Source organism: Pseudopodoces humilis, chromosome 16, assembly GCF_049639895.1.
Source record: "Pseudopodoces humilis isolate 2021_Gansu_Grassland_sample_001 chromosome 16, ASM4963989v1, whole genome shotgun sequence".
NCBI classification, from domain to species: domain Eukaryota; kingdom Metazoa; phylum Chordata; class Aves; order Passeriformes; family Paridae; genus Pseudopodoces; species Pseudopodoces humilis.
In genome coordinates, this window is record NC_142215.1 from 10609858 (window position 1) to 10628308 (window position 18451).

The following is an 18451-nucleotide window of genomic DNA, read 5'->3' on the forward strand; positions in this document are numbered from 1 at the left end:
GATCTAAGAATCCAAAATGGAGGAGATCCTCAAATACTATTTTTATGCAACAGATGCAAAACCCAAATTGCTGTTTCTGAGCTATCCAGACATACCAGAGTTCCCATCTTTGCATCACAGCTGGGCTTCCCATGGCCATCTGTGCTGTCACTTTCTTCTCTGTGTGGCTTCACTCCACCATGACCTTCCTCAGAGCCCCTTCAACTCTTCTCTGCCAGTACCTTCCTACCTCAGACATTACTGAGACAGTTTTGTTCTCAGAAGCACAACAAGAAAGCTTATGTGGCCACTCACTCACTGCCTGGATGTTCTCTTCTAGATGTGAATGAGTGTGAGACACCTGGCATTTGTGGACCTGGCACATGTTACAATACTGTTGGGAACTACACCTGCATCTGCCCTCCTGATTACATGCAAGTCAACGGAGGAAACAACTGCATGGGTATGTGCTGGGGTTTCTTTAAAGCTTTATCTTAGTGCATTGGGCCAGGAAGATCATCTTCCCTGAGAGCTGCCTACTGCATTGGCCTGAGGTTTTCTTCATTTTCACAGATATGAGAAGAAGTCTGTGTTATAGAAATTACTATGCTGACAATCAAACCTGTGATGGTGAGCTGCTCTTCAATATGACCAAGAAAATGTGCTGCTGTTCCTACAACATTGGACGTGCATGGAATAAGCCTTGTGAACAGTGTCCTATCCCAAGCACAGGTACATTTTTGCATTGCAAAGCTATCTGAAGGCCTTGGTAACATCATAATTGCAATTAGTGAGTGTAATGCCATTAGAGATGCTATGTCTTTTTCTACTCTTGTGTGTCCAAAATGAGGGGATTAGTTGCCTCTTTGTCCTGGAGGTGATCAGCCCTAGTCATGATGAAGGCATATGTGGAGTGGTTTGTGTCCATGCTGCTGGGTTGTACCTACCTTGTGCCAGTTTCACTGTCTCAGAGACTTCATGCTCTATATTGATTAATCCATCTCTTTGCAAGTGCTTGTTGATCCAATGTTGAGGCACTGACCAGGATTTTATTGGTATTGCTCCAACAAATACAAGGTCTGGTCTGCTCTGCCTTGATTGCTGTTTGCCATGAAGGGCCTTTGTGGCAGCCAGGAGCTTACAGAGATACCTTGGTGTGCTCTGAGAATGATCTGTGTTGAGCAGCCAAATATAAGATGGAGGAGGGTCTCGGCTAATTGAATTGCACACATGACTCTTCCACACTGGGTAAGACTGCAGGACATCCCACCCTGCCTTGAGGTTTGCTTCAAGAGCAATTTCCTAGACTTGATTAACTGCCAACTTGTAGTTTAGGTTTTTAAGAATCAGATCTGAAATTGTATGCAAACACTGTAATGCACAGGGATAGGCATAAGCAGAGAAAAATAAGCATGTAATCCCAACTGGATGAGAACCCAAGGAGACTCACATGGTGAGTTTGAGAAAGGGACTGCCTACCTCTGTGTGCCCTGCAGGTGCTGAAAGAGTAGAACAACAACTTTCTTGGCCAGAGCATATGATGAATTTTTGTCTGTTAATTAATTCCAAATGCTTTAATCACTGCTTTGCTTTCCTGTTGCAGATGAATTCTCCACACTCTGTGGAAGTCAAAGGCCTGGCTTCTTCATTGACATTTACACAGGATTACCAGTTGGTGAGCTGTAATTTGTTTTGAACTAAATTCAATGCTACCTGTGCCCAGGGAAGAGGGGAGGTTTGTTTTCCCAGTTGTTATTTCTTTTTTCATGTGAAGAATAACAATTAAACAGTGTAATGGAGTTCAGCCCTCTGTTTAAGTCAAACTTAAGTGCAGACTTTCTGCCTGGCTACTCCTAGCTGGCAGCAGTGACAGCTGCTTGTAATCAAGGCAACACAGCTCCAAAGAAACTGTAGTCGGGGCTACACGAGCAGGGCACAGATACCGGGAAAGAGAGCTCTGGGAGTAAGGCCAACCAGCATTTGGTCTGAGAGGAACTGGGAGTCTTTCCTTCAAACCAAAGCAAGATTTAGTCTGACATTTCACATCAGTCCCTCTGGGTATTGGTTTGACACAAAAATCCTTTTTTCTGCTCAGCTGGAATATTTCTCACATATGTTATTGTGTGTTACATTTGAATTGTGAGTAACAAATTGCAAAACAAGAGGGAGAGAAGGAGGAATTTTAGGACAAGGAATTGAATAAATCCCTAATGGGACTCCCTTTTGTTTTCATTTACACTAAAATGCAAATGAAAAGCAGATAATGTACCCTGTAACAAACAGAGATGGCATACAGGCAGTAATCAGATGCTTTGCCATGAAGCTATTGCTGTGTGCAGTGTTTAGCTAGTTAGATGAAAATATTTCTAGTAAAGTGGGGAATGTAATTTTTAAAGAGGTTACAGAAATGCGCAATATTTATTATTTACGAGGTCATTTCTTGGAAGCAAAGTTTCCCCTTCTAGCTATTAGCATTAGTCCAGATTGTTGCAGGGTCTGCTCAAGCTAATTGGGCCCTTCATCAGCATCAGCAGGGAGCCCTTGGATCTTGCTAGTGTGCACAGGTAGGAGCTGCAGCTGCAGTGTTTGCCATGTGTGCAGGGGTGTCGCAGGCTGCTGTGTCTGCGCTGCCACAGCTCAGAGCTGTGCGCTTCAGGAGCCAATGGAAACAGAAGGGCATGTCCCCCAGAGCCCACCAGTGCAGCCACTGCGTGCAGGCCTGCCACTGATGCACACACAGCTTCTCACAGCTGTGCAAATCACAGATCTCCTGCTGCTTTGGGATCTGCTGTAGCACTCAGCCTGCTGCTTTACACAGGGGTTACTCATGTCCCTTACACCTGCAGGCACAGGATCAAGGGAGAGCCCTCTGCAGGGACAGTGCTCTGTGTACGCTCTAATATTTGCTTACAGTCCAGTGATGTTACTCTGTTTGGATTTAAGTTCTACATAGTTGCTCCAGGTGTTTGTTTCAGAAACAGAAATAGTTTGTTTTTACTCATTCTGTATATCAGAGGACTTAAAATTACAGAATCTAATGTAGAAAATTAAGGGTGGATCCAGCAGCAAAACAAAACAAACCCACAAAAAACAAAACAAACAAATCCACATTATCTGATGGGAGCTACTGTTAGCTGACAATTTCCCACCATATTCTATGATTGTGTACCTCAGTGCATATGTCAATGTTTACTAAAGGCAGCCTTTGGAGGAGTTTTTAAACTCTCTCATGTCAGAATATTAAGACGTGTAAGGACCCAATAGGCAAGACATATAATTGTAATAGCAGCTGGGTTTTTTCCTGCCAAAATCAGTTACTTAACTGGGGTGTATATAAAGCATTGGCAAGCCCTGGCTGCCTGGCCTAATCAATCTAATTAATGGCATCTTGGCAGCACTTCAGATGTTACCTGTCATTGGCACTTTCAAACTATTACATAAGACCCTGGAAGTCTTTTCAGATTAACTGGGGTAAAACAATGCAAAACTAACTCTGGTAAGTGTTTGCATTCAGTCACACTCTCCTGGATTAAACCAAAGACAGTTCCATTGGCTCTCTGTTTGGGTCTTCCCAAGAACTCCACTGTGACATTTGGGAAGGTGATGAGGTTCATCAGGGCTGTGTGTGGGAGACATGAGGAAGGATGTCTTCCTCTGTATTCCTCTGTAGCAGAATATACCTTCAGTACAGAGAAGAGTCAGAACCTGAGAAAGCAAGAAATACCTAAATTTCCACAGTTTGGGATGGCTGGCTTACTGTTCAGTTGGGAGCATTCTGATGCTTGCATTATATGTTTGAAAATTATCTTAAAAGGTAAATGCAAAAGACATACTATGTAGCAGAAAATTCCATGGAGTGCTCAATGCAAGTATTAAAAAAAAAATATTCTTGCAGATATTGATGAATGCAGAGAGATTCCTGGAGTGTGTGAAAATGGGATCTGTATAAACATGGTTGGCAGCTTCCGATGCGAGTGTCCTGTGGGTTTCTTCTACAATGACAAGCTCCTGATCTGTGAAGGTAGAGTGCTCCTCTCATTCAGAGGAATGGTGTTTCAGCTGGCAACTCAGACACTGCCAAATCAGAGCCTTGAAGGCATCCTTAATGAGGGGAAAATACTGCTATCAGTGTAATAAGTCTGTGTTAATTCAGACATTTTGAATTCTTTTGCATAGAAAATACCACATTTTCTGTCAGACATCTAAGGCCTTGAAGGCACATGAGTCAGCAGTCATGGGAAGAAATGTGTTTTTTTCACATTTGGCAGTAAAGCTAAGAAAAAATAGTAGTCTTGAGTCATGAGCACAATTTTTTTAATTACAAGATATTTTTTTTCTAATGGAACAAATATTTTTGTAAGAAATATAAACAGATGGGGTTTTTTTCTAGTTTAAACATTCCCTAATATTGTATTAATCAGTTTAATGAAGAAATTGAAGGTAGCATATGAGTTGCTGTCATTCTCTGGTGTGTGTTATGACTGCTGACAACATGGGTGCTGCAGGCAAGGTGTTGAGAGCTTTGAGTAAAAGCTTCTTCTGTGCGCTGTTTCTAAGTGAAAACCAGTTACATTTCTGGGGAGATAAAGTTCTCCTTTTGCAGCACCTGAAGTAAGGAAAATTGATCAAAATTTTTTTGCCTAAAGCTTTGTGATAATGTTTACACTGAAAACTACTAATACCTGTATGCTAAAAAAATATGACATCTTTCCACTGCCAGCTTAACTATAAAAATCAAATTCCTCTTTTGTCTGGACAGATATTGATGAATGCCAGAATGGACCAGTTTGCCAGCAAAATGCAGAGTGTGTGAACACAGCTGGGAGCTACCGCTGTGACTGCAAACCTGGCTACAGGTTCACATCCACGGGGCGCTGCACTGGTGAGTGCCTGGCAGGGCTGCACACACGAGGGGATTTTAAAGGGCTTGCAAAAACAGCTCTCCTCCCCAGAAGGTTGGTATTTCAGAGGATGAGCTGAGCTTCAAGAAATCTTCTCTTAAAGTCTTTTAGGGCATCCCGTAAACACTGAGGTAATTCCAGGCCCATCCTATGGATGTATAAGTGGAAGTTAAAAACCTAAGTAGGTGTTTGTCTTTCATTTTTCCCCACCAAATCCAAGTGTTTTTCTTTAGTCCTTGTCACGTCTAGGAGGGGAAGACCATTTGCACCACCTTTCTGTATTTTCTGATTTTCTATATGTGTTTTAGCAATTTATTTTCCACTTGTATTCCTACAAATAATTCTCTGCTTGCTGCTGGAGCCTCTGTTGATAAGGTAGACTTATCTGCTTGCCTGTATGCAATAACTAACTTGTAAAGCTTATTGTTGAATTTCCTAACTTTGATACAGATTTAAACTCGGCCCATAACATTTTTTTTAAATACTCACTGAGTGGGACTGCAGTTTTCTAATCTCTTTGGTTTTTCTTACAATATCTTAGTCCAGAGGCATTAATGTTATCTTGCTTACTTGAAGAATTGCTGAGATTTTAAAGACTGCATTGGGCCAAGCTGCTGTAAATATTACATACTATATACATTTCTGAAACAAAATAAGAACTACAACGGAAGCTAGAAACAGTATCCTTGCATTTTTGCTTCTGAGTACTTGAGTTTTAGGAAGTGCACTTTTCCCTGCAGTGCTGTTTTTCATTGTTTCATGTGACCCTTATGGGAAAAGGGTGTAGGGGAAATCAGAACCCTACTATGAGAACTAAAACTTTGCTTTGTTAAGCTATGCAGCAGCACATGTAAATATTCAATATGTTCCTAATGTAATTGTTGTTGTTAAGGGTTCATTACAGCAGTACAGGAAGAGCAAGGAAAGGTTCTGATATGGGTTACAATTCCAAAGATGAATTGGCACAAACATTAATACTTCCCTGTATTTTGTTCTTACTTTATGCTTGGTGAAAATAAAGTTACACAATTAGAGTAAAAATAAAAGTGGTTGAAAAAGTACGTGATCCAGCAAAGGAAGGAAATTCCCAACCACTCTGCTGGGAGCAGAGAGAGGTAAGCACCTTGCAGTATTGGGTCAGTCATGCTACTGCATGGAAAACTATCACACCCTGGTAGTTTATGTGCTATTGAGTCAAACACCAATATTTCACAGCCACTAGAACTAGGAGTACTGAATCTATCTTACCTTCAAGATAGCATTCTTCTGGTGCTCTCCATAAAACAAATAATTTTTCTCATAAATTAGTTTTTTGCATGACTTTTCATTTGCCCCCAAAGCAGCAGGGAGTCATAGTTTTTCTTTTGTCTCTGCTCTCCTCTGCTGTGAAGATTAGGAGTTAAGACAGCATTGGCTTTCCTTCTGCCTCCTTCAGACTGTAATTAGCAGTGCTATCTATCATCAGTGGCACTGGGAGAGCTGAGGGTCCTCAGTGCACACCCATCCAGAGTTACTCATGGCCCTGTGGGATGTACAGAGATCCTGGGGATGGGGCTGTCAGGGTTGTCCATGTGCTGATTGTCCCTATGCCAAGAAGAGAGCTCCCAGTACAGAAGAGAGGCAGGAAAATGAAATTTAGTACATGAAGTTCTTTGCAATTAGGAGCAATTTGACTTTTACTTTTGCAATGACCTGGGGATGGTTTGCTGAGAAACTGCATCTGCTTGGGTTAGATTGCATATAAAAGAAAATTACTGAGTGCTAGAGCCTAATCAATTTTAATACAACCTCATGGCAGCATCTTAGTTCTCATATTTTGGAGCTGCAGCATAGGAAGGAAGGAAGCATGTTGAATCAAACCAGCTCTTGGTGGTGATGAGGTCAACAGAAACACCTCATCTGATGTTTCTGATTTGTTGTGGAATAAAACTATGCCAGAGAGCAAACATTTTGTTTGTTAATATTTTATTTCACTTACTATTGATAGAATCCTGCGTTCTGCCTGAAAGCATTTCTAACAAGAGTAGCAGGAAGCAGTTGGCTGTTGAAGAAGTATAAGAGATGCCCTGCTATTGTAAGGCAGCAATCACATGCTGGCAGGAAAGCTCTCCTCCTTCTCTGCAGAATTATATAAAATACCCCCTGACTCCATATAGCAGTAACTCTTCTTGCTGTTTGAGCTCTGTCCAGTTTATAGGATCACCACATTTCATGGATGCTGCAACACATGTATGTGTGTACCTGTTTTTCTCTCTGCATGATGAATTGATAAATCCAGTATCTCTCTGTAAGCCTAGTGAGAAAAGTGTGATGTTCATCTCCCTTTCTGTTCTGTTGATTTCCATGAGTTGATCATGCAATTTGTGCCACAGTCAAATGTGGCTAAATGCAAGTAGCTGCTTTTGTGAGAAGAAAGCAAAGTGTAATTCATATGCCTCTTTCATATCTCCTGCAGTCAATATAGAGCCATAAGACTCAGACCCTTTCCAATCTCATGTCATTAAGTCTGCTCTTAGTGAGCCATGGTGATACGCTTTCCCTCCAGCAAGAATTTGAATTTTCTAAATATCATTTTTATGCTAAATTTTTCTTGGATCCACAAATACTGGAAGAGGTAATTTACATGTAAGTAAGTCCCTTTTCTGGGATTTACCTGGTAATGTTTCTGTTATTAATAAATTAAAAACACTATTTTAAGTTAGACCATGCACTGGATACTGTCTTGGTTGCTGCTAATGCATCTTTCCAGCCTTGTAGTTTAGAAGCCTTAACTTTAACTGCACGTCTTTGTTTTCAGATCGGAATGAATGTCAAGAAATTCCCAATATTTGCAGCCATGGGCAGTGTATTGACACTGTTGGAAGTTTCTACTGCATTTGTCACAATGGATTCAAAACCAATGATGACAGGACAATGTGTATAGGCAAGTATATAAAATTAAACTGGACTTAGGCTTCCATTGAAACAGTTATTAAGTCTGTCCTCTCTGTAATAAGGAGTTGCATTACAATGTCTGAGGTTGTGAGCAATTTACCACCAGACAAAGGTGAAAAACTGGCCATTAGAGATGATAAAAAGCTGATACTGAATGAAAACCATCTCATTAAAGTAGAGAGAACCTTTAAAATTACAGATCCTGTCTAATGAACTGCTAATGCTTTCATTTTTGATGGAAATATTTCATTCTTCGTAGAATTTTCTGGAGCATCTTGTCTCACTTATTCCTTTAGGCAAGAAATTTAATAGAGTAATATTGCAGTGCAGCAGTTGTATATGGCCTTCTTGTTAATAGAGTGAATAAAGGGTAGATCTCTTGCCAGAAAGACCTTTTCAGAAACAGTCATCTTCATTAATAAGGCAATTTTGTATTTAACCCATTCACAGTTTTCAGTTGTGCGTTGTATAAACAGAGATTTCAGAATGCATACAATTAAAAATAGCATACACTTACTTTGGGAAGGGTGATATAGGAACCACAGAAAAGTAAATTATTGTTGGACCCTTGATTATTTTTGTAGATGTTAATATCAAGTGTGTAAACCTATGTAAAATTTTCTTTTTGGGAGACAGGACAATCTTTTTCTCTACTATTCAGTATGTTGGCAGTGGATTATTTCACTCCTGTTCCTTTGTAGATATTAATGAGTGCGAGAGAGATGCCTGTGGCAATGGAACCTGCAGGAACACCATTGGCTCCTTCAACTGCCGCTGCAACCTGGGCTTCATCCTCTCACACAACAATGACTGCATAGGTGAGGAGTGCTGAGCCCAGGCACGTGTTCCTGAGACTTCCTACTTCTAATGAAAATACCATCTTCTCTTTCGTATGATCCCTAGACAAAACCCTATTTTGTCAGTCTAAAAAGGCCTCTTTGATTATGCAATGCTCACTTTTCTAGAGCTACTTGAATGTTTGCACAAGATACAGGAACATTTGAATTTTACTCCTGTTCTGGCAATTCTATAATACAGTGATTTCCTCTCACTTGCTTTTGAAATGGGATTGTGTTATCAGTTAGTTTGTTGATATGGTGGAAACAGAAATCTCACCTATCCAGTTTCCATTGTTGCTAATATTGCTGACATATTTCAATGTTATTTTTCTTAGACGTAGATGAGTGTGCAAGTGGAAATGGGATGCTCTGCAGAAATGGTCAGTGTGTGAACACCATCGGGTCCTTCCAATGTCTCTGCAATGACGGCTATGAAGTGGCTCTGGATGGAAGGACTTGTGTTGGTGAGTGCTTTCATTAAGGATGGAAAAAAAGTGCAGCAAACCTTGAGCAGATATGTTTAGTGAAACAGTAGGTTCAGAGAGGACTGTCACACTGCCATCACCACACCTAGCAGAAGGAAACAATGACAAGAGGACTAGAAGATGATTCCTCCCACTCCTGAAAAGTTCCACATTCAGTTTGATGGAATCTAAATTAAAGTGGTCTCAGTCAGAGATTTATTGAGATAACAGCAATTACCTCAAGTTGTCTTTTTTTTTTCTTCTAGATATCAATGAGTGTGCACTGGAGCCTGGAAAATGCTCACCAGGCACATGTCAGAACTTGGATGGCTCATTCAGATGTATCTGTCCTCCTGGATACATCCTCCAGAATGACAAATGTGAAGGTGTGTACAGAATAATCCTTCTTCTCTGTCTCTTTCTTAGCTGCTCACAATTATTACCTATTTCCTTTGGATTTAAATGTGAGTAACGTTTAGTCTTTTGTGGCAGTCTACAGTTCTGAACTGTAGCCACTAGTAAGTCTCTCCCTTCCTAGAAAAGGTCTCACATTACTGAACATTTGTTTGAATCAGAGAACTACTTGCTCTGAACCCTAGAAAAATAGAATCCCAGGCTATTTCTGTGGTTGTACATTGTTGAAGTTTGCCCACTGCCTGAGGACTTGAAAACTGACTGTGGATTTTGCACTTGGATTCCTGCTTTCTCTTTACGTTCTTTTTTTTGGGGGGTTTTTTGTTTGTTAAATATGATAGATATCAGTGATGATGTAAAATTGCCCTTTATGCAGCACAGCTGCCAGCGTATATATTAATATTTCTCATCTCTTTAATTACGTTTCTTACAGACATTGATGAGTGTGTGGAACAGCCAGAAATTTGTGCCCTGGGCACATGCAGCAACACTCCAGGCAGTTTCAAATGTCTGTGTCCAGAAGGCTTTGTATTGTCTTCCACAGGAAGGCGATGCCAAGGTAAGTTCATTCCTATTTTCTGGCATTTCAAAATTCGTTTGCTGTTTCATAAAAACCTTTTTAGTGAGCTGTTTCTAATACAGCAAGAAGGCTCTGGACTCAAACAGTGTTTTTCATAGGGAAAACATGATAATTCTGTAGCTGGGGCCAGGTTCTGTCTTGCCCTAACATCTGTTTTTCATTAAACAGAACACTGCAATAAAAGGGGTGAAGTTAATGTTAAATGCTCCAGGTTAAGCAAAGAAATTATGTTGTCCTGAAATCCTTTCTTGCACCCCTGAGAGAAATGTTGGGGCTACCTGGACTCTTTGTACACAGCAACAGGACACAGAGATGGAGCATGAATACAGGCAGGAGACTAAAGGCAGCATTTCTGGTTTTAAGGCTCTCCTTGGCACTTATCATGTTCGCCATAACACTTGTTATATGCTGATCCTCTCTGCAAACATGTGGGTGGAAAAAAAGATTGTTGGGAAAAATCAGCAAGCAATGTTGTGTGAACAATAAGCACCCACCTGCTTAGGGAAATCTGAAGTGTCTTTTGGCTTCCAGATTACTACATACATAGTTCAGAGCCTAAACATGGGCACTGACAGATGAGATGCTAAAATCTGAATATCTAGTAATTGAAAGCCACAGGTAAGATTATTTTTTCTATAAAGAACAAGCACAACAAATTAGGGAGTGAGTTACTTTAAAGGCTTTGGAAATGATGAAATAGATACTGCATTAAATGTCCTATACGCTGTGCACAGTGGAAACCACTGATGAGTAAGACCTTTATAAGGACCTCTGTAGTTTTGCTTGGCACAGAGCAGTGATGCTTGTTGACACCATAGTGAGTTCTTCACTTCACAGTGGGCTAAATGAAATTGTGGTTTTGGTAAAAATGAATCCAACCTGCAGTAAACATTCATCCAAGTCTGCAAACCACCATGCAGTTTGGCAGTTACTTCACTCAACGTCAAGAAAGCATGTTTTAGCTGTGTTTATGTAGCCTGTATAAATGAAGTTTCTTCAGTCTAAGGGTTTTCTTTTCATCAGGTAAGAAGAAAAAAAAATCACAAAAACCCACCAAGAAACAAAATCCTAAAAAAGAATGCAGCCCAATCTTCGACTTTTTTAACATAGACCACTGTTCCACACAATGTCAGAGGAAAGTGCACACTTGTGTATGAACTTTAAAAGGGCTTCTCGCCATGCCCTAAAGAGGTCTGTTCTTTTTTCAAGTATCTCAGGCCAAACAAAGTTTTGTTTAAAACTTCCCATTACCTAGGACTTTGTTAAAACTTGGACATTGCCCAGCATTGATGCTGCAGCCGGAAAACTGGAGGAGCAGCTGCTTCCATAACTGCCCTGCTGCTGTCCCCCTGCCAGCACAGAGAGCTGCCAGCTCCCTGCCTGCTGGATGCTTGTGGTCTGTGATCTCAGCTCTGTCCAGCATCCTGGTTACCCAGCTTCAGGGAATAAAATGTAGTGCCACAGGGAGGGTTTGCTTTGTTTGTGTGTACCTCCGGAAGAATGAGGAAGGAAAGGGCTGTTGAAAATTGCCTCTCATTTTAGCACTACACAATATTGTCATTGCAAGTTTGATGAAAATCTCTTGACTTCAGTGATTCTTACTTGTAATATAAATTCATGAGGCAATATTAATTTTTTTTCAAAGAGGAGTGAGGATAATAGGACAGTACTGACCTCCCATTTCTGCTGGACCAAAGAGAAAAGCCCTTGCTTTTCTATGACTGAAGTAGGAAACTGTCCCATAGATTTTCTTTACCGAGGTAGGGAGCTTCCCTCCTTATTCAAATCTTCCACAGTCAGAGACAATGATGATTAACAGAGCTAGATGGAAGTTGTGTGTTTTGGTGGGGGGTATCCTGTAATTTTGCAGTTAACAACTCCAAGTGAAAATTGTGCCAAGGTTACCCTAACTGCTCATAACAAGCTTTTTCTCTATGCAGATCTGAGAGTGAGCTACTGCTTTACCAAGTTTGAAGATGGAAAGTGTTCTGTGCCGAAGTCCCGAAACCACTCCAAACAAGAATGTTGCTGTGCCTTAAAGGGGCAGGGGTGGGGAGATCCCTGTGAACTGTGCCCAGAGGAAGCAGATGGTGGGTTATTGACTAGTTTACCATACTGCCTGTCAGAACTGAAAGTAGATTGCAATTCTTATTAGAAGGAATTTTGAAAAATAATTTTCTAAAGGTGTTTAACACTAGTAATTTTCATAGGTCTCTGTAAAGTAGATGCCATTGCAGTCTGAAAAACACGTCCCCTAGATAGTCAGATATCAAACATATTCCTTTTTTGCTTATAGACTTATTACAGTGTTTAGGTGCTGGGTATTTCGTTGTGGGGCTATCACATACAGAAAGTGGAAAGCAGCAAGTTGGTTCTTGATAGGATCTCAGTAGCAATTGCTGCAAGACAAAAATGGAGTTCTTCTAATTGAAAATAGGTATAGGAAGAGGTGCCATAAACATGAAGTCAAATTAAAATAAAATCCCAAACAGTTAAACTAGATCTGCATCTGAATTTTGTTATTAAGAAAATGTAAATTTACGATCTTATCAATGTGAATGACTTGCAAAAATAGCAGGGAGTAGCAAAATGCAGGCCTTGAGGAAGAAAAAAGTGCCTGGACCATTGCTAAAGAAACACATTTCTTTGTTAGTATCCTTTTTAAGACTGAGTAAATTGACATCAAGCAACTCAATAGGCCTCTGTAGCATCATGGTGCAACTTGCTGAACGGACTTTAATTCGTGCTGACAAATGCGGTTAACAGCATCACTGGTTTCAGCAATACATGATTGCAGTTCTTTTCATTCATTAGTCATGTAGATGTTTTGCAGAAAATCCTCACCAAAGCCGAGGTTAGAAAAGAGAATTAGAAGTGCCAGTTGCAATATTCCTCCTAGGCCTATTGCCTGTGCATGTTTCATTCCATTGACATGGACCATGTGAACCAAAGTCAGTTGAAAAGCACAGCTTACGTTGCAGCGTTTCCTTGAAGAGTCAGCACGTGTATTTTTCACAGTCCAAACTCTCCCAAAGGATATCAAGGCCCTTTTTCTCATCTTTTAGAAAAGAAATTGCTTTAAGATAGCCGAGTCTAGATTAAATTATGCCTTCTTCAAAAAGTATAGGAAATTTTACTTTTACAACCGGAAAAAAAACTAGTCACTACTACTGATACTTCTAAAATAGAAGCTGCATTAGTTTGTTTCTTAAGGAAGTTAAATACTGCTAATTATTCACAGGGTTTCATACATATACATGCAGGAAGATGAAATGTAAAGTAAACATACAGTTTTTGCATGAATATAAAATAAGTTTATACATTTACATACTTTTTTTCTGGACCTGAAGATGAGGAGGACGAACTGGTAGCAGTGGTTACGTGTAATTTGTGTGGAATGCTGATTGCCAAGAAAAAATTTAACATATGGTTTGATTTTTTATGGGTTTTTTTCAGAGGCATTCAGACAGATTTGTCCATTTGGAATTGGCATCCTTGTTGGACCTGGTGATGCAAGGCTGGGTAAGTGCATCAGTGTCCCTTTTCCACCCATAAGCCATTCTCCATTTCAATTGAGAGTAACACCTCTGCAACTATTTTCCAAAGCCATTAATTGTGGAAACTTCTATACCTTTTATCTTCCCCAGTTTTTCAGTCATTTCAGATTCCAGCTTGAATATCTCAAGTATCAGAAATTAAACTTCTTTTAGGGCTAGGAAGCTTATGTAGAATCTAGAGAATGGATCTAATGTCATGTAGCATACTTGTCTTTTCTTATACAATATGTGTAGCCTGTTTACAGTAAATGGTTTTAATCCTCCAGAAGTGCAAACCACAGTTTCCCAGATCCCTTCAGTACATTCTGTTCTCTCCCAAGACAAACAGCAGTTCAGCCTTATTGGCAAAAGTTTGCATTTAAGGAGCACTGGATGACTACTGCTTTTCATATCTGCTGCTTTCCCTGTAGCCCCAGTCAGAGAGGTTTATATCTGACATTTAGAATCAGTTTCTTTTCTGCATTCTGAAAGCTGGCCTGCAAAACAAATTCTGTGCCCTAATCCTAATACGTCATTTTATATATTTAAATATTCGTATTTTTTGTGATCTCAGAAATATTTCTTGCCAGAACAATTGTTCTTTGCAAGAAGTCTAAAAGCACATGAAGCCAGTCACACTTACTGTGTTGTTTTTATTTCTGGTTAAGATGTGGATGAGTGCCTTGATCCTGATAACTGTAAATTTGGGCAGTGTATCAACACAGATGGGTCTTTCCGCTGTGAATGTCCGTATGGTTACATCCTACAAGGAGCAGAATGTGTGGGTAAGTGTAGCTGTTACAGCTTCCATTTTAAAGATTCTCCTGAGCTGCTAAGTATGGCATTAAGGAGCAGCAGGGTTGTTTTATTGTAACATTGTGGAGTCCTCATCCCTGCTAGTGCTTAAAACCTACCAGGGCAGGGCCTGAGCAATCTGCTCCAGGTGGCTCTGCTCTGGCTGAGTGTTTGACCCAGATAACTTCTAGCAATCCCAAATTATTCTAGGAGTCTGTGGCTCTAGTTCACTACTTTGAGTTCTTGTGTTTTCTATTTTTCTGGTTGTACATCAACAACATAGATTTTTTATAATTTTGTTTGAGTATAACTATGTATTCTTGCCTTGGTCTAACTGCTTGCAGATACCGATGAATGTGCTGTTGGAAACCCTTGTGGAAATGGAACTTGCAGGAATGTGATAGGAGGCTTTGAATGCACCTGTGTAGAAGGATTTGAGCCTGGGCCAATGATGACCTGTGAAGGTGAGACTCCCATGTTGGAGTAACAGTAAGGACTGTTGTAATTGTGTTCCCTAATTTTGAAAACAGCTGAGGGGAGTAAAGCAGCTTTAAAACTAAAATATGGACACTTGGAACAATACCTTGTTTATCTGAAATGGGAAAATGGGCTCCTCCTCCCTGTATCCATCTTGCCACTGCAGTATGTTTTACTTACTGGAGCTGGGGTGGAGAGACTTTCAGGTGGTATCTACTAAGGGACTGCCCAGAGAGGAGCATGTTGGGGTGCAGTCTCTTCAGAATAGTTCCCATAAGTGCTGCTTACTGTGTGTATGGTTTTTGCCTGTCTCCTTGAGTGAAGAGACTCACTGTGGATGATGAAGATAGGTAATGGGCTGCTTGAGTGAGTTAGGGAAGAAACAGGGAACGAGAAAATACAAATACAGTACTCAACAATTACCACGGTACCCCTAGGTTGAATGTTTTTCATGCTTTGGTGTCCCACTTCAAAAATTAAAATTTTAAAATGGCCGAAGAGAAGTAAGGAAGATCAGAGGTATAGAAGGGACACTCAGAAAATAAATGAGAATTTTTCAGTGTGGAAAATGTGGTTGAAGAGATATATGATTTTATAAAGCCACAAGTGGTAAAAGTACCAAAAATAGAGGGACCTTGTTAAACAAACCAAAGCAAACATTATTATATGCATGGTACTTATTTAAGTTGTGGAACCCTTTGCTGCAGAATATTAGTGAGGCCACAAGTATAAATTAACCCAGAAAGAGATGATACAAATTTGTGTGGGAATCTATCAGTGGAAATTAAACTTGATAGTTTGGTTGTGGCTTTTGGCTGTGGAAGTCCTTAAACTGAGAGGCTGTATCAGGGGAAAGATCCCTGCATACATGGTATGAGGTTTTTAATATTCATCTCCTTCTGTTACAACCAGGGAGAGGAGAATGTCCTAGGACGTTCTGACACTGTCCTCTGACTTGATACAGCTGTTCCTAAATTATCTGCCACAATCTATTTATTTGCAAGCCCATGCAAAAGAATGCTTCTATTTTTGCATCAGATTGCATTATTTTCACATATAGTTAGAGCTTCATTCACTTCCCTGTGGAATTTGGGCAAAAGCTCAAATTGCAGAGGAGGAGCTAGCGGAGTGCATAAACATCATTATATAGCAGTAATTACTCAAGTAGTCCAGGCTGTATGTAAATGCACTTCAAAATAATATTTCTAGTAAGGATATAATTTTATGGAATTCAGTTTATGAAGAAGCTGAATTAGTGAATGTAGAATTTAAATAACCAATAAAAAAAAAACCCAAACAAAAAACAAACCTAGGTGTGGAAAAGATAGAGTTTTAATTGAGCAAGTATTTTGGCAGCATGGATCTGGAAATTATTTCCATTGGCTGCTTACTATTGAACTTATTGAAACTTCAGGTAGCTGTGCAAACATCCTGGCGTTTCTGGTGCCTGCTTCTCCACAGATATTCATGAAGACTAGAACCAAGGGTCCCCAACTATTAAAATTAGTCCTCAGTAAACTGGGATCTGGGGTATTGCCGGTACCTAAAACCTGTGCACTCAAGTCTGCTGAGTTTTACACAAGTGTTTCCCTTTCCCCATGGTCTTTGCCATTCCAAATCCAGATGTCAATGAGTGCATTCAGAACCCTCTGCTCTGCGCTTTCCGCTGTGTGAACACGTTTGGATCCTACGAGTGCAAGTGCCCCGGGGGCTACGTTCTGCGGGAGGACCGGAGAATGTGCAGAGGTAAAGCTCCTACCAGACTCTCACAGCTATGAGATAGTGATTTCAGTTCCTGCAGGGGCACTATTGGGCAAGAGTTTTAATCCCAGGAAGTAACTGAGTCAGATAATGGGATGAAGTTCTATGGTTTTCATTATGCACTTGATTGTACTAGGCCTGTCCTGCCAGTAAATTTATACATCTGCCTAAAGTGAGGTCATATCAGATGATGTGGTTTTGTCTTGCCCTAAAAATGGGCATTTGGGAGAAATCAATATGCTCAAGGCTAGTATATTTTATGGTTAGTTTAGAACAATAAATACGTGTAGGGTTTGATTATGATTGAGATTCCAAAGTCAGAATTTACTATTGTGAATTTCCAGGATCATGTCTCTATATAATAAAGTCTAAACCTTGTGTTTTAGATCAGAATGAGTGTGAAGAAGGAATTCATGACTGTGACTCAAAACAGATGGAATGCAAAAACCTAATTGGCACCTACATGTGTATCTGTGGGCCTGGTTATCAGCGCAGACCAGACGGGGAAGGCTGTATAGGTAAGTGACACTGAAGTGTTGAAGCTCTTGAAATACACAGTTCCTCAGCAGAGCTAAAAATTTTGGATTCAACAGAGTGTTAAGAAACTCAGGGGCAGAATTGCACAACTACTTGTGTAAAGGATCTGTTGGTGGTGTGCACACTTGGTTTTGCTGTTCAGGGGTACACATCTGTGGGCAATAAGTAGAAAATCTGAGTGTAGGTGTCTTTACAGTCAGTTTGTACTGCTGCTGCTGAATGCTCTGAGGGAAGAAGGTGAGGATTTGGGTTGGTTGCTGTAGGCTTTTTTCATCTCTGCTAGCATGAATGAGAATAGATATGAATTTTTTTTTAAACCTTGGATGGCATTCAGAAGTACAGTTGTAACTATGAAAAATTTTGAAAACCAGTGAGGAATGTACTGCAGATATAATATATATAAAAATTGTGAGCTAGATGACCTTCAGTTCCTCTGAAAAATGAAAAAAAGGAACTTGAAAATATAAGAAAAAGAAAAAAATTGAAGCTTAACCAGGCAGAATGCACAGCATAAGAGCTCCATACCAACCTCTTACCTACATTAATCTAATTTTTGTCATAAAATTTCAAAAATGCAGATGAGAATGAATGTCAGACCAAACCTGGGCTCTGTGAGAATGGCCGTTGTGTGAACACAGTGGGGAGTTACAGGTGTGAGTGCAACGAGGGATTCACAGTCAGCGACACCCAGGACGAGTGCCTTGGTAAGTCCCAATTTACACCTGAATGAGTTGTCACTTGCATAGCAGCAATGAGGGCTGAAATTAAACTTAGAAATGTATGGTGAGAAAACACACTCTTGAATTTACATGCCTTTGGGAAGGGGCCTTCGTATGTAGATGTCCTCTTGCAAGTTCCTTCTTCCCCTGCTCACCATATCAGTCAGTCCAGCTGGGGTGACTTGCTACGAAAGCTGACTGTTCCATGGTTTCAGTCAGCCAGGAGCTGCCCCGACATTCCTTTGGTCCTAATTTTCAAGCCAGTCTTTTTCTCTGGGTTCAAACAGAAACATACAGTTTTATAAACATATTTCTTCATATACTTCTTGTCACCCACCTTTTGCTAAATTTCTTGTCTTTGTTTCCCTTAGACGTCATTCTCTCGTTCTTACTGCTGGTAGTCTCTCACTCTCAGTTCCACAGTCTCAGGGTGAAGTATGCCCTTTCTGTTATATTTCTGACTACATTCCCAACGTCTCATGACCCTGTGGAATTCACCATTAGGATACTCTGTG

General features: G+C 40.3%; 1 protein-coding gene across 1 annotated transcript in view; it reads left to right on the plus strand.

Annotated features, from left to right (window-relative positions):
* FBN1 (fibrillin 1) overlaps positions 1 to 18451 on the plus strand; it is a 145646-nt gene that overhangs the window by 117816 nt on the left and 9379 nt on the right. Inside the window, exons 40-56 of the mRNA XM_005521511.3 lie at positions 320 to 442; positions 553 to 711; positions 1583 to 1654; positions 3875 to 4000; positions 4739 to 4861; positions 7678 to 7803; positions 8516 to 8632; positions 8989 to 9117; positions 9384 to 9503; positions 9965 to 10090; positions 12052 to 12201; positions 13568 to 13633; positions 14316 to 14432; positions 14787 to 14906; positions 16543 to 16665; positions 17067 to 17198; positions 17796 to 17921. Of these exons, the coding sequence (XP_005521568.2) occupies positions 320 to 442; positions 553 to 711; positions 1583 to 1654; positions 3875 to 4000; positions 4739 to 4861; positions 7678 to 7803; positions 8516 to 8632; positions 8989 to 9117; positions 9384 to 9503; positions 9965 to 10090; positions 12052 to 12201; positions 13568 to 13633; positions 14316 to 14432; positions 14787 to 14906; positions 16543 to 16665; positions 17067 to 17198; positions 17796 to 17921 (2055 nt within the window). The remainder of the gene's footprint in view (positions 1 to 319; positions 443 to 552; positions 712 to 1582; positions 1655 to 3874; positions 4001 to 4738; positions 4862 to 7677; positions 7804 to 8515; positions 8633 to 8988; positions 9118 to 9383; positions 9504 to 9964; positions 10091 to 12051; positions 12202 to 13567; positions 13634 to 14315; positions 14433 to 14786; positions 14907 to 16542; positions 16666 to 17066; positions 17199 to 17795; positions 17922 to 18451) is intronic.